The sequence below is a fragment of the Centruroides vittatus genome, unplaced genomic scaffold (genome assembly GCF_030686945.1).
Source record: "Centruroides vittatus isolate TY-2023 unplaced genomic scaffold, ASM3068694v2 contig_371, whole genome shotgun sequence".
Taxonomy (NCBI): domain Eukaryota; kingdom Metazoa; phylum Arthropoda; class Arachnida; order Scorpiones; family Buthidae; genus Centruroides; species Centruroides vittatus.
In genome coordinates, this window is record NW_027122194.1 from 2,942,232 (window position 1) to 2,962,715 (window position 20,484).

Here is a 20,484-nt window from a genome sequence, read left to right on the forward strand (position 1 = left end):
CAATTTACTGTAAAAATTTTTTCCATTTTCTCCCTAATCTGAATTCCCTATTTTCGTGAAAAAATATATAATTAATCAATTAATTGGCTTAAACGAGGCATCAGAATATTATAACCAGTATTTTGGCAGCAATTATGCCAATATAACGGATCCATTTCTTTTACCTCTAGTTCAGAATTTCATGAGATGGTCTGAATTAGATTCGAATCCGAATCTCTCACGTAGATAGACTAGATTGTTATTACACAGTCGATTGATCCAAGCTAGAAAAATATGATATTTTAATGATCAGTATTTTTAATTCTAAAATTTTTATAGATCCTATAAACTGTAGTTCCGAAGTTTTCTTTTTAACTCTTTCAGCTTATAAACGCTAAAATGGTTTATCATAAGCAGATAAGACCGATCCTATAATTGGGAACGGCTTTATGGTTACGAACAAGATCCGACGTTTCTGGGCTTCATCCTCCATCATCCAGCCGAATATACAGAATAGCAAATTTATACATTTAACATCTTAATATTAAAGATGTCTCCTGTCAGATTTGAATAAATATAAGGTTGATTTACATCTTTCTTATTAGAGATAATGTATATGTGAAAAAATTTTGGATTCCTCATTTAGATTCAGCAATAATTTATTAAATATAATAGCTTTCTAATCGATCTATATTTGTTTGCAATATAAAAATCTTAAAAAATGAACAATTAATTGCAAAGAAATATCTATTAACTATTTTATTATAATCACTTATTCATAATTATTATTACTGTAACGATTGGCATTTGGTCATTCAGACATCAGTCTGATTAAATGCTACTCCTTGCAGTTGGTACCAGTGTAGAATATTTCATGATTTTTTGGCGGGGTGATGAGGAAGAGAATCGACAAACCGGAACAAACTACCATAAAAAATTCCTAGGATTGCTTTCCCGGATCTGTAAACATATTAATATAACCTATATTTTAAATAAGAGATAAGAATCAAGTAAAACACCATTTACAGGAAATACAAACTACACTTCCGTTTAAACTCGATGCCAAATGCCAATTTTGAAAGTACCATTGTTGTAAATATTGATTAAATAAAAATACCATATGTTGATACCTTCAAAATAATGTTATGAGCGATTTATTTCTGGAAGTTATAATTTATGTAAAGTTTTATATTAATGTATAATAAAATTATTTATTAAAAATTGAAAACTAAATATAGCATTTTTAAAAGTCAGGCATGAGTTTATTCATAGGTCTAACATTACAGTACATGAGGTTCGTGTTTTCTCAAACGGCGATTTATTTATTTATTTTTTATTTTTTTACTCTTTTCGCCCTTTGGGCACTAAGAAGGCATTTATTCCATGTTCTACGGAGTCTAGGCATTCATTTGGGACAACTTGTATTGAACTGAATTAATGAAATAAGACAATACATAAGCGATCTGCCAACGGGGAGGCATCTTGGGAGGACTGTCTATGGGAAAACGCCTCTATTTAAGTGTTAGACGCATGAACAAATCCGAAAAACTCCTTTTTATTATTGATGGCGTTTAGCATTATCAATAGCTATTTATTTCTTATTTTATTCAATAAAAAATTTCTATAGTATTAATTTAAATTTAATATATATGAATTATAGTTTATTTACTACACAAACATCTCATATGAGCTGCATTGTTGCAGCAACATCATAAGAGGTTTCTGCTGTTGGTGAACATTTCATATCGTACTATCTGCTACAATAGTCGCAGCCAAAATTCTTTAGTTTATCCATTTCTGTGTCACTATCTAAACCCTCGGCAGAACTTACACACATTTGCTTCTCTGTGATTCCAACTGCATTTATATTTAGCGATGCAAGGACTGTTTTGCGTTTACCTCCTCAGTCATTACATTTCCTGGAAAATCCATCATGTTTTTTTTTAATCAGTCTTTCCATTTTTCTCCTTTATTATTTTTCTGTTTTGTACTTTCTTTTTTTTAATATGAACTCTCTACATGACTTTGAAGCATTTGGTGGACATCTTTTTCGTTTTTTTTTTTTTTTTTTTTTTTTTGTAGTAATTGGTCGTGGCTAATACAAATGAAGAAGAAATCCAAGAGGCACGTTTCCATGTGATGATGTATATGGAATTACTGAAAATAGATTTAAATCGAATTGATTAGTTTCAGAATTTTCAGAATTTCATGCGGCTCTGATAGACATTTTTCGGCCTCTAATAGCAGAGAGTGCTTTCTCCATATACTGATGGACTTTGCGTTTTTGGACTTTGCTTTTTACTAGTGGTATTTTTATGCTTTGACACTTATGAATTATACAACTGTTAATCTTGTTATTTTCAGTTTTTATGGATGATTTTAATTGGCTTCATATTTAAATATTAACCAGTAGTCGACTACCTCATTTTTTACTTATTAGATCAGAATTGACGCAAATTATTAGCTACGATAGATGCTTTGATAGTTTACCACCCAGAAAAACAATTAAGCGAGCTCGATAATAAGCATTCTGTAGAAAATACGCACCTGAAACGCTGAAGCATTCGTTGTCTTTTAAACACCTGACAATACTATAGGTAGCTAGTTGCTATCAGAAAGGGTGTTGAGCAATAATTTTTCTCATCCCCGTGAGAAAAATTATTGCGGCCTGTTATTTTTACAAGTCATTAAGAATGGGATTCTGTAATGATTCTCTCTGTGAAGATAGCTCGCCCAAACCTATTCAAATGGATTAATTATGCACGGATTTCGGTTTACGTGGTCAATTACTGGAAGCGGTCGACAATAGGAGTCTCTACCCTACTGGGTGGAGAGGGCCAAGATCCCACATATCCTGATCAAACCATTCATAAAAATTTCCGATGTCTGACCTGAACCTCAGAGCAGCAAGTTAATAACATAAAGAACGAGTTTATTACTTTTATATTTTACTTTAAAAAGTATATTTAAAATATATAATAATTGTATAACAATCTAACGTTTACATTTTAAGTACAAAATGAATACAGGCTAGCAATCCTGTATCTAAAATGCTTGAAACCGGACGTGTTTCGGATTTTGGAATGTTGTATATATTTCCTCCCCACTCCATTTACAGTAATATGTTGTATACTTGATTATGACTTGGTTTATTTCATCATATATATATATATATGATGAAATAAACCAAGTCATAATCAAGTATACAACATAAAACAAAATTTAATTAATTAATTTATTAATAATTAAATGATTTTACATTAATTTCCAATGTAGACAAAAATATTTTGTTTCAAATGTACTTGTATATTTTACTTCTTAATAAACCATTTGAGGACTAACCCATGTTTCGTGACATTAGGAAAAAAGTAACACTAAAGTATTTTAATGCATAATATTTCAAGTGTTATTCGTGTGCTAAGTCTGCCCGTATTGGATATAAGGGAAAGTAAAGTAATGCCGTTCCCCTAAGAGAAAACTAAAATAACACGCTCGAATTCATATAAACATCAAAATTGTATTAGTAAAATATACGTTTAAAGTGTTCTTTACAATTTGGTTTTATTTACTTTACATACAAGTTATTATAAAAACTTTGATTAATCAATTTCCAACGCTATCCATCGAGCAGGAATGCCAACCATGTTGAGTATTACGGCTCAATGGTAGAATTTGGCACTCATAATTTCATTTGTAGATTTACTTACAACAAAAGTCACATTATAATTATTGGGCTGTTCGGAAAGTAATTTCGTTTTTTCCATAGAAAAATAAACGCAATACAGTCAAACCTGTTTTTATGCGGGGGATAGGGACCGCATTAAAAAAAACGCATTAAAAAAAATCTCACGAAACTTCACGAATGGCTGTAAATAATAGTTTTCGCAACACAATTAAAAAAATAATTTTTTTATGCGGTCAACAGGGACCGCATAAAAAAAGTCTCACATAGAAAATAACTCAAAACCGTACGAAATAGAATTTATTGACAACAGATGTCAGCACTTGACTGCATCGTCTGGTCTATCGTCTGTTTTACATATTTTTGTCCAGGTGGTGTTTTGTTGACTTAAAAAGTAAATTATTTCATTTTTCGCATATTCATGCAATAATATTACTATAATAAGTGCATTTATGCTATAATAAGTTTATTTAGCTATAATAAGTCAACGTGAGACATGACGAATCGCACGAGACTAGTCGCCAACTATACCGCACAAATTAAAAATTCGCATTAAAAAAATCGCACAAATAAAAATCGCACATAAAAGGAGCGCATAAAAACAGGTTTGACTGTATTCTTATAATAAATAAATATTTTATTGAATTATATATTGACCAGTTTAGTCAAATACTTGTTGTCATTGTTTCTGGTAGTAGCATGATTTCACATTCATAAAAATTTTGATCGTTCTTTACAAAAAACTGATTCAAGTGATTTTTGACATTGTCATTTCAAGTAAATGTCTTACAGTTAAAAAAAAGTTTGTATAGACCGGAACAAGTAATAATCTGAGTGTGCCCGATCTGGCAAATATGGTTAGTGTGATAAATAATACATCCCATCTAAGCTATAACAGTTTCTGACGAGTTACCAAACTTGTGTGAAATTTGGCATTATCATGGTAAAACACTACAGTTTGTTTGTTGATTAATTCTGGCCTTTTCTGTTCGATGATATTACTCAATTTGTTTACTTGATGTCAGTACACTTTCGAATCAATTGTCAAATTGTCTGGTAAAAGCTCAAAAAAGAAATTTCTTTAAAATCCCACTATAGAGAGCATCTCTCGTTAATAGCATGTGGAACCCATATATCAAGCTTTGAAACGAACCAATTCGTTTTAAGTAATAATAAACGGTTCAATTTAACAGATTTAATCTCTTAGTGATTTCACGTGTTGTTATACGGCAGATTGCTTCAATCAGTACCCTTATTTTGTTTTCATTGGCTTCAAATGGCCATCCAGAATGTGGTGTATCTTCGATATTAAAATTGCCAGAACGCAATTTTGTAAACCAGTTTTGGCACTGTCTTTCTCTCAACACATCTTCTCCAAACATGTACCACAATTTTTTTTTGTTTCAACAACATTTTGGTTTTTTAGTTATAAAAAAAAACAAAATATGCCGAAAATGATGCTTTCGATTTTCCATATTTGATGGGACACCGAAAAAAAAACAATTGCACAGAATCAAACAAAATTTTTTACAAATAAGCCTTAAAATGTCAGCTGTCGAAGTATATAATGAAAATATGGTATAAAATAAAATTGGCTAGTAAAAATACATCTAATTCCTCTAGTGATAAAAAAAACGAAATTACTTTCCGAACAACCCAATATTTGGCGTCTGTCTCTACATCTCTGCAGTCTTTGTATGACCAATTTTTTTCATTTTTGTCTGGGTCTTCTTAGTTTTTCGCTTTTTAACTTGTTATCGCTTCTAGTCTGTGATTTTCTGGAGTAGCTGTTATAATTTGTGAATTTTCTATTATGTCTGCTTAATTTTCGCCATTTGGTATTGTTTGAAATACAATAAACGAGTGAAATTTCACCTAAAGGTACTGGTTGTTGAACTTAGCTTACTGAGCGTCATTACCTTCATTGTCATATTGGATCTGATACTTTTTTCTGGCCTAACATCATATTGTAAATTAAACGAAAAGCAGGAATGGAAAAATAAATATAGGCCTATGTAGTTTATACACATAATGATTAAATCTAGCAATTTAAAATAAAAATGTACTTATCTTCAGTCGAAATTTGCAAAACTTTCTAAGAGATCAACTCAAAAACAACACAAGAATGAAAGAAAAAAACTCTGTTTCCGATAGCGACCACCACGTTATTATAGACTTATTATGACATTTGCTATCTGGACACAACAATTACGCATTCACAATTCATTCTATTTCAAAATACCAAAGTGGATTGCTCGTTGGGAGTCATTGCCCACCTTTCCCCTAATTGTAGTCCAGCATGTAGTTTAAAATTGCCTACGCTTCGAGTTAATCAATCAATTAATTATTCATGATATACTTCCGGTTTAAAGCAAAAGCGGAAGACAACTTCAAATTTTCTCTGTTCTTTCTAACTCTCGTTATTCATTCTTACATGGATTGAACAGGTCGTAAATAACTTTATGAGAAAGTTTAGTCTAAATTCGTTTCAGTTCAGGATGTTTAGTCTCTAATTAGCCTATATGATTGGCAATGTGTTAAGAATATCACGCGATACGAAATAGTTTAGTGAACGATTTCATTAAACAAGTGAAAATATTCACTAAATGAGTAGACATCCATGGCAATGAGCATGCATTCCTATTTATTACTTTTGTTAAATGATTTCATTTCGAGTCAGACCACGTCGTCATTGACAAAAGCAAAAATGACCTTATCGTCCATAATATTTTTCTGCTTCTTATGGATAGATAAAATCAAATTCAATGTAAAGTACAATACAAGACCCTAATACTGTATCATTCTTACTTTATCTTTTATCTATTTTCTTCCGGGTAACTATATTAACTTGCAAGCTATTTTATTTATGAGTAATTATTTAGATTAATCAAATGATTAGTCACATTTTTATGTTAAATATATGATTAATTTACTATAAAACGTTTATGTAAAGTGATTTGTTTGCTAAATTTCTTCCTAGTCAATGTACGACGTAGATTTGTGTAATTATTTTTAATTATATATATGATTAAACGTTTAGAAATAATTAGTTTCAATTATATCTAAACTTTGAATGAATTAAAGCAGCGAAAATCACATATTTATACAATAAACTTTGGATGCTAAATGATCCCAATTGAAGTCAAGGACTAGGATGCCACATAATTATTTAATGGTTATTTTATTTCATATTTTAGAACTAAAATATGAAAAATATAGAAAGTTGCTTTTACTTTTATAAATTTCTATTCTCAAATTCTCATTGTTAATGAATTTTATGAGATGATAATTATCTTTTAAATTCTATTATAGAAAAATCTCAAATAAATTCATATATTTTGCTTTAGTATTGATATATATTTACGAATGCAAAAATCTATTTTTAAAAAAATTATGCCTATACGAATTATTCGCACGTATATAAAATAAAACACAAATTATTTGGGAAATTATTACCGCCAGAAACTAGAGTAGGGAATTATTGGAACGGAATGTTTGAGATCAACCGAGTTAGTCACTAATATAAATATTTTTGCGGTTCTTCTCGATTTCTAAGTACATTCGCTTTTATTATTTCGAATTAGATTGGTATTAAAAAGCAACCCAATACTTGGGCGATCTGCCAAGGGAAGATAGATGCCTCTTGGGAGAGCTGTCCAAGGGAATTGGCTCCTATTTAGATTTTAGACACGTGAAAAAAACCCAAAAAAGTTCGCACGGATTGCAATGTTGGCATTGAAAGTATATCGTAAAGTTAGTAAGAAAATACTATTGCAAAAAGATAAAGTAATTGAAGTTGGCGGTACTGTCTCTAGCGAAAAGCAAGAGAAGTATAAATGTTATCCTTTTTTGTAAAAAAAATCTTTTTTGAGAATGAATTAATAAAAGTAAGGGTCAAGGCCGGAATCCTAAACCATAGCTTTGTAAAAATGTGTAAATTGTTAGGATCTATGCGGAAGTTTATTAGATCCTAAAAGCGTTACAAACATTACTGTATTCATATATATGATGATTAGGTTAATGTTACTCTTGGTGCCAAGATGGCGGCACTTCCGGTAATCTCTAATCCGGGTGTCGTGGGGTAATAGCGATAGAGGGAGCTATCATGTAATTTACTGACGTAATACGTAATGACGTTTAACGTGATGTAAAAAAAGAATGTGAAAGATTATGCAAATTTGTAAAATATGATGTGGTAGACAGTAGTTTTTCGTGGAAATGTGCAAATTAACCAGTAGGTAGACGATACTGACAGTGTTGCGTTTAATCTATAGTGGAATTTTTTATTTTTATTTTTTCAATAGTTTTTCCAAAAAAAGTTAAAAAGGTAAATATATTGTTCTTAAACGATAGTATTTGTGAATTTGATATAAATAACAACTAAAAATGTTGTTAATTTTTCTATTTATTTATTGATAATTTTGTGTCTAGTAGTTATGCAGAAATTAGGTCCGGCAGGGCCGGATTAACCCACTTTGGGGCCCTAGACATTTTCTTCTTACCGGGCCCTTTCCCTCTCCCACAAGAAATAGAGCACACGAAAAATATAAAACAATAAATAAAACAAAACTAAATAATGTGAAAAACTAAAACAAATTTTTATTAATAAAAAATATTTAATATACAACAATAAATTTTAGTTTTTCTAGAAACGTTTGAACAATTTATTTATAAATTTAAAAAAATTGAAATTTATTTTATTAAATGTCTAACAAAAGTTGTTATACAATAACAATGTTACCTTAAAATATTAATTGTTTAATTTAACCTTTTTTGTTAATATTTAAATAATATAATATTTTACCCATTAAAGGTAAATTGAATAATGAAAAAGATAAGCCAATATAAAAGCCAATATATTTTTAAAAAGTAAGTACTCGTATATAAATACGAATAAGCTTTATATAAACATTTAGAAAAGTAAACTATCTTATTTGCAAATATTTTCAAAATAGACAGTTTGACCTGGCTCTTCAAAAAACCGGGCCCTAGACATTTGTCTCATTTGTCTATGCGATGATCCGGCCCTGAGGTCCGGTGAATTTTTGTTAGGTCGAACTCTGTAAATTCTAATAGATAGATGAAAATGAATATTTGAAATTAGCGTGGGACAATGATATTAATAATGGCTTTAAATTTGCTTTAAAATTAGGACTACAACGAACTCGTACAAGATGCAACTCGTGTGCTAAAACATGTAAATTATACTATAGAAGCGACTTAAAATCATGTTTTCTAAGCTTTGTAAAAGTGGTAATAAGTATTCAGCATACGAAGGAAACATTCAAAAGCATATTTGGCAATGTCCATTTTGGTCGTATTTTGTCTTTCGGTTCGCCCTCAAATTGTTTGAAATGTACGGCAAAATGAAATTACAGCATTCGGCACTGTCCGAAGCATATATCTGAATAAGTATGAAGAAAACCTGGAGACAGTTTCTAATTTTTCGCAAAACAATTGGTTGCGATGTGTCCAGAGACTGAGAAAACTCCGAAATGGTTTGCTCTACAATATGTTCCGTCTGCACTACTTCCGAACTTTAATAAGAAGCAAATACTGAAAATAGAGAAGGAATAGGAAAAGGCAACAGCAAATATGAATAAAAAGGCAGCCAAACACTCCTCTAAGGTTGAAGCAGAAACGACAACATTAGGGAAGAAAGGACATGCAAAAATTGAAATTGGAATCTACCAAGCTAGGGAAAAAAGGGTAGGATCGAATATAAAAAAGGAATCGTTAACGTGAGTATGTTTTGTTTTATCATCAATATTTTATCTTAGATTATTATATTTTCGGAGACACGTGATCTCCGATCAAAATAGCGCTAAACGCGCAGTCTCCAGGCCAATCCAAGATGGCGACCGGAAGCGCCGCCATCTTGGCACCAAGGGTTACATTAACCGATGATTATTATTCTAATCTACTTCATTAAAAATTTAAATCTATCTTTAAAATATTTTTTTCATTTATAGAATTAAATTGAAATTTCTTCGATCATAAGGTAGTTGTCTACATGCTTATAAGAAAGTATCAAAACAATAAGTTTTGAAAATCACGCTAGTTTTAAATTAAAAAAAAAAAAAAAAAAAAAAAAGATATAACATACTTTGACATTTTTCTGTTAAAAGCTGAAATAACTTTTTATTAAATTAGTTGAACTCTTTATTAAGTTAAATTCGAACAAATTCATCAACATTCTGTCTACCAGTGTGGGCTGGATCTTGATGAATTTTATCCACCAGACTGAATGGTAAAAACCACTGAACAGTGGTTCATTGGTTGCGAGTTCGCGCCTGAAGAAAGCACGTGGAAATTTTCGGGTTTTCTTCGTGTTTCTTACACCTAAATAAGAGCCCGTTTCAGTTTTCCATAGAAAGTCCTTCCAAATGGGCAGATCTCCCATGTATTGCGTTTGCCTTCCATCAATCCAATCTATCAAGATTCTGTTGCATTACGATACTTGAATATCGAAATTGATAAAATTACTCTGATATTATTGTCAAATGAATGTTAAACTGCTCTTTCTTACACATTTTTAAATTTAATTGAAATATTTTTGTCATCTGCTACATTCGCAAATATAAGAAAATAGCAATTATTTAGAAATCACATGCCGATAATAATTACAGCATAAGAGTGTGAGAGCGAAAAAGAATAATGTGGTAGAATGATCCGTTTAACATTCATCTGACAATAATCTGAATAATATCGCCTTAAAATAGAATGCAACGTAATCATGCTAATTTGTTCTCATTTATCTAAATTTTTTAACTTATCTAGCACAAAATTATTATCAGTAAAATAAAAAAAACCCTTTCATAAAATATTTTTTTAAATAAAATTTTATAGATTTTACATATTTTTAAAATAATTCTGAATTAATAATACAATTAAGAAAAAATAATCAAATAGTAAACGCTGATAAAAAAAATTATATAATTTTATAAATAATATTTTAACATGTGTTGTTCAAAATAAATAAATTAATTAAATGTATTTGAATAGTTACGTTTGAGAAATACAACCATTTGAACATTTAAAAATATTTGACAATGAAAACTTTGTATCCTGTATTTGCATTTTCGTAGATAATGTTAATATTGAAAAAAAAATCACTTTTCGAAAAATATAATTGCATAATGGAGCGAATATATTTTATATTTTTAATCCTTTTAGCCCTGAGGACATTAAGAGAGTCTCTTTCCATATCTACACGACCATACCAACAATAGGAGTGGCCGGGGCTACGGTTTCCATATTTCTACGACTGGAGGACACTAAAAAAATGATTAATGCTGCCACTCTCAAACTCTCACTCCACCCCGATATACTTGCCAAAAAAGTAAAATTGAATACATTTTTAGATTTTGATTTTAATTCGTATTGATTACAAATATTTGAAATTTCAATTTAAAATACTTAATGCTTTCTATGAAAAAGAATACGGATAGATGTATAAGGATAGGCAGAATTTGTGAGAAAATTCTACACTGCCACTACAAAACACGAGAATATTAAAATGAAAATGAAAGTATTGTCCTTTGAAATAAAGAACGTATAGACGAGACCCAAAATATCCGGATTAACCCAAGAAATTTCTCACGTGATCCGGATACAAACTTGGATTCAGAGAACCGGATTTCCTGAGCACCCTGAAGTCTAGGATGGGAACTTTTTAACATACTAAATTACATTTCGTGTAAAAATTCGTACAGCCATATAAATATGAATTTAAAGCTAATAAATAATATTTTAGTTTAAAAATTGCCATATAATATGCCTAAGAGGGTAGCAAAAACGTTATAACCTGAGGATAGCAAAATGTTAAATTAGTTTCTGCAGGCTGCTGCATTAGATAATGAAGATCGAATTCGGATACCATTATAAGATTAATCATATTATTTTATTTCGATTTATATTTTATCTACTTATTTTATTTATATTGTTATTTTTTAATGCTTCATATATAAAAAAAAGAATTTCTATATATACATATATACGTATGTATATATATATATATATGTATGTATATTCACAACATTTTCATTGTACAGATTAGAATATCACATGCAAAAAAATTTAATTTTTCTTTCCAATAAAAAAAAATCACAGTTCTTATATAAAATTTTCTGATGGACGGATGTAATAATCCATTCAAGGATTGATTGAAGATGAAGTCACTTCCTGACGTAAACGATCTGTTCCGTTGTTTGTTGACTGTGCAGGGTTCACCTGATCCTCCGGATAAAAAGGTTGATTTTCCTTTAATGGAAAAATATGTATACTTAGAAAGCAATTTACATTATAAAAAAAAAAAATAAATACTTTAATAGATCATTACCTGCTTTAAACGCCTCCATTTTGCTCTTCTATTTTGGAACCAAGTCTTCACCTTTAAAATATTACCATTAATTAATTAATATAAAACGATGTGTTTATATACGAAAAATTTGTTGTATTACTTACTTGTCTTTCTGTTAATCTTAAAATATTAGCCATCTTTTTCCTTTCGGGAGGTGAAAGATATCTCTGCGCTTTAAACATGTTTTCTAATTTGCACGTTTGTTCTGTAGAAAATCTAATTTGGCCTCCTTTCCTTTTTTGTTGGTTCCTATGAAGTATATGACTCCACAAAACCGGACGAGGTGGTTCGGCTTTAATAACAAAAATAATTAAAAATTATATTTAATTAATTATTGATTTTGAATAGTTTTTTTAAAAAAAACTAAGGTTTGTTAAAGTTATAGGTTGTTTAATTTGTAAGTAAACCTTATCCGTTTAGAGTTCTAAAGTAATCTGTTAACTTGGAAGTTTATCCTTCATTTATAGTAAAATCAAATCGATAAATATATTCAAATATTGGTTTTATTAAATTTTATTAGACAGTATATAGTAAGAAAGAACAGAGATCGTTGTTGGCCAACAACTTTTATTTCCTTTATGACAAATTTTTTGTCCTCTTTGAGTCGTATAACTTCCGTTCTACGTCAGATAATCAGTTTATGAACTTTAGGCGGATGAAACTAAAAGAAAGAAAGCAATATTTTCCTTCCTGTTGTTTATGTATGGTTAAATAGTTCATTCTGAGGTTACAGTTTATTTTTCAAAACAATGATAACCTTTGATTAAATTTGCAATATTAATTTATAGAAATCACGAGACTTAAATCTTCGATTTCTCATAATTAACTAAGGAAGTATCTATATATTTTTAATAATTTTGCTTAATCTAAGTTCGATGAATTGAATTCGTGTTTTTATTTCATACTATTAGAATTCAAAAATAGAAATTTAATGGAAAAAATCTACAGCTGTTGCACACACTTCTTAGAAATTATTGACAACCACATCTTAATTATGAAGCGTAATACTGTGATATAAACATTAACAAAGTTATTTCTTTTAAAAAAGAGAAAGAAGAGATAAAGAGAAAAATAATCTCTTTCTCTCTTGGAGCATCAAGAGATTAGTTATGAAGCCATTAAAACTGCTGTTAAACATTTTTCTCATGCGACATTTGAAATCCATCATTACAGAAAAATAGTATTATCCTTTAAAAACTAATATGTAATTAAAATTTTATTATTTTAATAAAACAAGTAACTTTATTAATTTTTTATTTTTTTAAATTTTCGTCCTGAAGGATTATGAGAATAAAAGAGGACGGATAGAAAACAACGAAAAAAGGCCCTCTATAAGCATTAAAAGGGCCTTTTTACATATTCATTAAGAGTTAGAGCAAGCTTATAATGGGATGTCCCAGATTGTGAGGAACAGAAAAGTCTGATTGAGATATAAGCGAAATAAGTTATAGTTTAGAGCCTCATATTTTAAAATTTGTTATTGTTTAGTGTAGAGAAAGAACATCTTACGCGTTATAATTTAAGCTACAATAAATGAAATCCAGCTAATGAGAGGGACATGGCCAATCATGTCCGGAGCAACTATGAAAATAGATTAGAGCCAAGCATTTTATTTATTAATATTTTTTAAAGATATAGTTTAAAAAATGAAAAGATTCTTAAATTTTTTTTATTAGTTGAGAAGTGTTGAAACACTCTCAGATCTATTCCATCGGCAAAGTGAAAAACAAATATTCCCTTTCATGAATGCCGGATATGTTTCTGTCGCTGATTGTTGACAATAGCTATTGGAAGTGTCCATTTGCAAGCAATTAAAAGCCATTAGCGAAAAATTACAAGTAGGTTATAAGAGAGTGGAGTAAAGTACTTCATCAACTTGTGATAAAATTCGATTGTCGGGATTTTAGATGAAACTGAGCCAAAATTGCACGTAAGCTAAACAAGCTGCAGTTTAGGGCCTCGCATTACGAGTCTTATAGCTTAGGCCCTTAAGGCCTCACATTTTACATGTGTTATTATTTGGTAGATGCAAAGGATCTATAATATGTTATGGCTCACACTTCAGAGCCACACGTCTAAGTCCAACTATTTAACTTAAATTTTAATAAAACGGATTATTCATCTATCGTTCGATTTTATGAGAGATTTCAGATAACATCATCGTCTATTATCATTTTTACAATTTAAAATGAATAAATTGAAAATAATTAATTAATTATAAATTTATATAGGATGTTTAATGTCAATGATATCATTTCGTTATCCGGATGTTACAGATATTTCCGTCCAGGAAGATATATCCCTCGATGCTGAGACTAGACTCATAATTTCCGTTCTTACTGCTTTTGCTTAATGTTTCTTTTATTATATTTTAGTTTAATATATTTAATCGTTAAATTCTACAAATCTAGCATCGAATTTTATAGGGTGGAAGAGAGTACATATAGTATTTATTAAATTCGATTTAGAAAATAATAATTATTTTAAATACAATCATTTATCTAAATAGATTTGTTTCGTCTAAGCTTCGTCTATAAACTAATCTGATCATATATTATGATCCTTCTTACTCAATTCCTTCCTCTCTCCAATAGATTATTATGAAACTAGAACGACAAATGAAATTAACGCAAAATATCGTAAGATAATATGTTCCCTTTTATATTATTAAAACTTTTCTCACCCCCTTAAATTTATTAAAAGATAAATAAATAAAAGAAAAATGTAATTCTTAATATAAATCTGTAACTAGAAAACACGCTCTGGGATCAATCTTTTTTCTGTATGATTTTATTAAAGAAAGAAAATACAGGGTGACCATTCTTTTTAGAAATTCAACAATTTGTGAGTGTTTCAAAGTGTTGTAATTGAATAAATCTTATTATGAACAACATTTACAAACATAATAGGCCTATATTATATTATTTTTCTATAACTGATAATTTTCGTTTAAATGCAAGGCATTGTATATATTTTTGACGATATGTGAAACAGACTAAAATTACTACATTTCCGAAAATCGTAGCTTATTCCTACATTTCCTTTCGTTATATAAATCACTTCCTTATCTATGATAGATTAATAGATTTATAATATAGTCCTGCTTATGGCATAGACATTTCCTAAATGTGGAAAATAAATAAACCATAACAATTTCTTTTAATCATAATTCAAAAATGACAAATTAAAATTTCAGTTTACGTTTAGAATAAGATTTTAAGACAAGATTCGATTTGTATACATTAAACAAGCTACGGCTTAGGGCTTTACCATGCGAGACAATTAAGAGCCTCACTCTTTTAAATTTATTATTATTTAATAAAGGTGAAAGGGTCTCGCTAAATAAGCTACGATACTTTAAACTGTACCCTTATATCCTATGCTATGAGAATACAATTTAGGTCCTGAAGATTTTCAACTTTATTATTATCTGGTGAAGTGTAAAGGTCTTATAAAACTTTATACCAAACCATTCTATTTAAAAAATCTACTTGTATTATAAATTGAAAGATCTAAGAGTAAAAATTCATTTTTAACTAATAATTTAATATTTAAATTAGTAAATATTCGTAAGTTTAGTGGAAATACTCACGCCTTAGCTTTTCTTCACTAACTTGAACGGAGAGCTCGCAATCACGTGATTTTATGGGAAACACAAATGCGGATGTCCCAGTTGGAGTATTGCTTGGACTCATCATACACAAATGATTTGAATCTAAAGAATAAGGCGATCTTACAGGAGAATATGGGAAAGCTGTCTCCGAAGAAGTAAAGTTAAATTTGGCAAAACTGGAACAAAGTGGAGATAAGAGAATAGGCATTGGCCTATGTAAGGATTTGACGGGTGAATGCTGATCCACAGATACGCTCTTTTTCGTTGTTACGTCATCCGGTTTCAGTATATCGTCGATCATAAATGACGTTTGGCCCACGGGTTTCATTGGTTTCGATAAATCTTTAGCTTTACAGTATATCCTGCAAGGTTCAACCATAATGATGTCTTTCATAGATAATCAAATCTGCAATTAAAAGTACATTATATACACATTTTAAATAAAATAATAGCTATAAATTATACATAAAATGGTATTATTTATAATTTCATGAAATAATTTTAATTATTAAGATAAGAAATCCATTCGTTTAGATTAGTTGGATTAGCGCACGGATTTCTTTCCTTGTAAAATAAAAAATAACCTTTAAAATATTAATTTTTTTGTTTAAATTTTAATTTTAAACATAGACAGAACCTAATTCGGATTTGGCTTTCTATTATCCACATTATAATAAATATAAAGGCGTGAGGCATTGAGCTAGACTCATAAACCTGAGGACTTCAGCTTTAGCTCGTGTAAATTAAGCCTTGAGCCAATACAAAATTATATACTTAAACTTAAATAATACAGAATATTTGAAAATAGTAAGAAAAAAATATTTTAAACTTACTTTTCCATAACACGAATACAACAAGGGAAAAAAAAACAAAAAAGTCAAATTTTATGAGAAACGAATTATGATGATGTTTTACACAGTTAATATCTCGTCTGAATGTTATCTTTTCAGTTATTTCCTTTTACTAAGGGTTTTGAGGGTGGATAAAACGGAAGTTAGCACACTTCGTACGTAACGGGACTTCTCCGAATCACGTGCTCGATTACATCCAATAGCGTGTTCCTAATTTAAAACTAGAAAAACTTTTAAAAATCTGGCGCACTTTTTACAACTTTTTAGTATTTAAATAATTTATTTTTATAATCTTTAAATCAATAGTAATTCATTGAGTGTATTTCATATTTTTAATAAAAAGTTGAAAGAAATTACTTGGCGCCATCTCTTATCAATTTTAACAAAAAAATAAATAAATAAATTTTCATTATGAACTATTAGAATTTATCTTATACTTTAATTAATAATATAATTTTATATTATATTATATTTATTTTTATGATTAAAAACATATATTTTTGTTAATCCTAATGGGAAATTTTTATTTAATTTAGTTAAATTTTCTAAATTGGTTTTAAAAGCAGCTGTTATTGCCTTTATTCTTTAAGAATAAATTATTTTTTAAAGTACTTTTATTCTAAATTAACACGCAACTTTGTTATATATCATCAGGTGTTCTTTGTGTCAATTTTGCAATGAAACAAGTTCCGTGACTTTTTTTTATTATTTATTTTCATCAATTTTAAAAACATTAACCTAGGACACTTTCTGAATATACAGTATTTTATTATTTTATTCGTTCACTTTCTTACATAAATTTAAATATTCTAGTAACAAATCTCATAAGTTTGCTGTACTTGAAATTACACAAATTTATTTTAAGATTTTATTATATGGATTATAAAGGGCCTATATAGAATCTTTCTCCCTCTCTATGAACTGTATACGGGTCCTAGGCCCGTTATACAGGTACCGCCGCGATTTTCTCTCCCTATTGTCGATCCTGTTCATAAATATACAAAACAAAATACGATTAAATGAATTTTGGGCCTCCCTTAAAGCTTAAAACGGTTAAAGTATCGATTTTCGAATATATTTTTTTTTTTACATAATAAACTTAAATAAGATATTAAAATTGTTTTCGATTACATATTCAAATGAGAGATTTATCGGCGAATAATTTTATTTCCGTTTATTAGGGTTTGAAATCAATTATGAATGTCAACAGGATGAAGTCGTTGAATGACAAACAGGACGAATTGGTGGCGATTTTTGATAATGTTCAGTATATTATGCGATAGGAGAATTCTAACAATCGTTGTCATCGATTTTTAATAATATAATTATGAATATAATTAATTTCAGCTTTGTAATTACAATATTATTTTCGTTATAAATAAATATAGAGAAACTATATTTTATAATACAATTTTATATCCTAAATTAAGTAATAAAATAATTGTAGCCTTGTTCGGAATATCGTTTTATGTTAAATGCATAGATGTTAAAAAAACAATACGCAGATCTGTTTAGCTTATTTTGTAAACAACTTTAATTTGGTTATAAAGTAAAATATTTATTAAATAAATAAAATAGATAATGGAAAGTTTTTTCAGTTATAATATTTATCGAACTTATCTGATGGCGAGCTCCAAAGGAGAATTTAAGAATTACATAAGCATTTTATAGGAAGATGCTACAAGGTACAGTACTTTTAGCACCAATCCGAAGATTGGTTCTACAAACAAATCTGAAAATTGGTTTTTGTAGCACCAATCCAGCTTTTAGAACCAATTGGTACTTTTGATAACGTATACAACTCCTGGACAAAAAATTAGAATATTCACCTAACTAAAAGTTTAGTGTACATTTTCTCATGAACAACACAGAGTACAAAACTTTTTCGACACTACATAAACAATGGGAATATGTATATTAATTTGTCTGATTAACGGGTATAATAAACTCAAAAGTGGAAATGAAACGATCAAAAAATAGAATAACACTTTTACCGTGACAAAAAATTAGAATATTAGCAAAAACAGCCAGACAAACAGCCATAGAAAACTAGATTGTAATGCAAATTTGCATATTGCTGAGCAGAGCAGTATAACAGTACAACGTGGGGTGTAAGTGCAACATCAGTGACAAAATTAAAGATACTATCATAGCCTTGCACAAAGCAGGAAGAAAACAAAAAAAAATTGTGGATTGTGTAAAGTGCTCGAAGCAAACAGTCTCTAGAATACTGAAACACCAAAACTGTGTTTAAGTTTTAACTAACAAACGGCAGAAATGTAAACGTAAATGAGCAACAACTGCGAGGGATGAGATAAACTTTAGAAGGATTGTCGTGCGAAACCGCTTTAAGAGCGTTAAACACTTGCATGCACAATGGAGAGCAACTGGAGTGAACGTTAGTAGCCGAACCACATGCCGAAGGTTGCACGACTTGCACTTCAACTTCCTTGTTCCCGAGACGAAGCCATCTAACGAAAAAGCAACGATAAACGAGTGTCAAATGTTGAAGAGAGGCTCATGTGGGGACAAGACGACTGGAATAACGTTCTCTTCAGTTACGAATCCCTGTTTTGTCTCTTCTGTGGTGACTAAGGCCCACGTGTATGGATAACAACCAAAGAGGCCTCTGAAAAGGACTGTATGAAGAGATCCGTAAAGTTTCATCGTCTGTCATGATCTGGGGATGCATGAGTGCGAACGGCGTAGGTCAACTGTGCATTCTTCGGGAACGTGTCAATGCACAGACAATTATGATACCATCGGCAAAGGATTTAATTGAGAAAACATTTCTATTTCAACGAGATGGAGCATCCTCTCATACTGCGAAGTCAACGATACGTTGGATACAAGAACGACAGATTGCAATCCTGCCTTGGCCAAACAGTTCCCCAGACTTAAACCCCATTGAAAATTTGTGGGGCCATGAAACGACGACGACTTAATGAACGGTGCCCAACTTCTTCAGAGGAACTAGTGACGTTCATTCGACACATTTGGAATTGCATCACCAGAAACGAGTGTGAAGCATTAATCCGCACCATACCCGACAGATTGCGAGCAGTAATTATGGCAAACGGCGGTGCCACAAAATATTAAGTTTATTTTATTGTATTTCCTATATTTAACCCACATTTAGCTAATAATCTAATTTTTTGTCACAGTCAAAGTGTTAGTCTATTTTTTTGTCATTTCATTTCCACTCATAAAAAAAAAACTTTTGAGTTAATTTGTCCGATTAATGGGTATAATAAATATACATATACATTGTTTGTTTATGTAGTGTCGAAAAAGTTTTGTACTCTGTGTTGTTCATGAGAAAATGAACACTAAACTTTCAGCTAGGTGAATATTCTAATTTTTTGTCTAGGAGTTGTAGAATAGTACAAGTGTCACGTTTCCAGTTAAAAATAAGTGTGAAATAAGTTTCTATATTATTTATTACAGTCGTCTCGCCTTAAAGCGAACATCGATAAAGCGAATTTTGCCGTTGCCCTGGCAAAACGCCGTTGTCGCAACATTCATTTTCACGCGAGAAAGTGAATTTTACCAAGAATTCGTTAAACCCGAACTGTAAATTAACTCCAGAACCCTTAAGAAATAACTCTACTTTCAGTTATGGTTGCTTTTTACAGTTTTTTTTTTTTTTTGTTTAATGTGAACAATAAAAATAATACTGTAATAAATGTTCTATTTTAAGTAGAATAGATTTTTTCCTTGTGGTAAACAAATATGGATTCGACCTCCGATTGTAAAACAATTTAAATATCTGGTTTTAGTGACCATTCTACTGTACTCAGAAAATAGTGTTAAAGTTTGAGAATGTCTACCCCTTTAAATGGATGCGGTTCCATACAAAAACATGCTAGTTTGAATATCAGGGATTGCATACAATGATGCCAGGTTTGGCTGCTTTTTTTATTGCTTCGTGGTTCTCTGCTTAATAGTCACATAGATTTCTTAAATCATACAGTATTAATCATAAGGAACTTGATAA

At 29.9% G+C, this 20,484-nt stretch overlaps 1 protein-coding gene across 1 annotated transcript; it reads right to left on the bottom strand.

The window, feature by feature from the left end:
• Positions 1–11,724: 11,724 nt before the first annotated feature.
• On the bottom strand, positions 11,725–16,591 carry LOC136975504 (hematopoietically-expressed homeobox protein hhex-like). The gene is made up of 5 exons (XM_067270566.1): positions 16,470–16,591; positions 15,616–16,042; positions 12,128–12,315; positions 12,003–12,053; positions 11,725–11,923 (listed from the first exon to the last, which is right to left on the bottom strand). The coding sequence occupies exons 2-5, from the start codon at positions 16,028–16,030 to the stop codon at positions 11,816–11,818; spliced, it is 762 nt and encodes a 253-aa protein (XP_067126667.1). The 5' UTR covers positions 16,031–16,042; positions 16,470–16,591; the 3' UTR covers positions 11,725–11,815.
• Between the last annotated feature and the right edge of the window lie 3,893 nt (positions 16,592–20,484).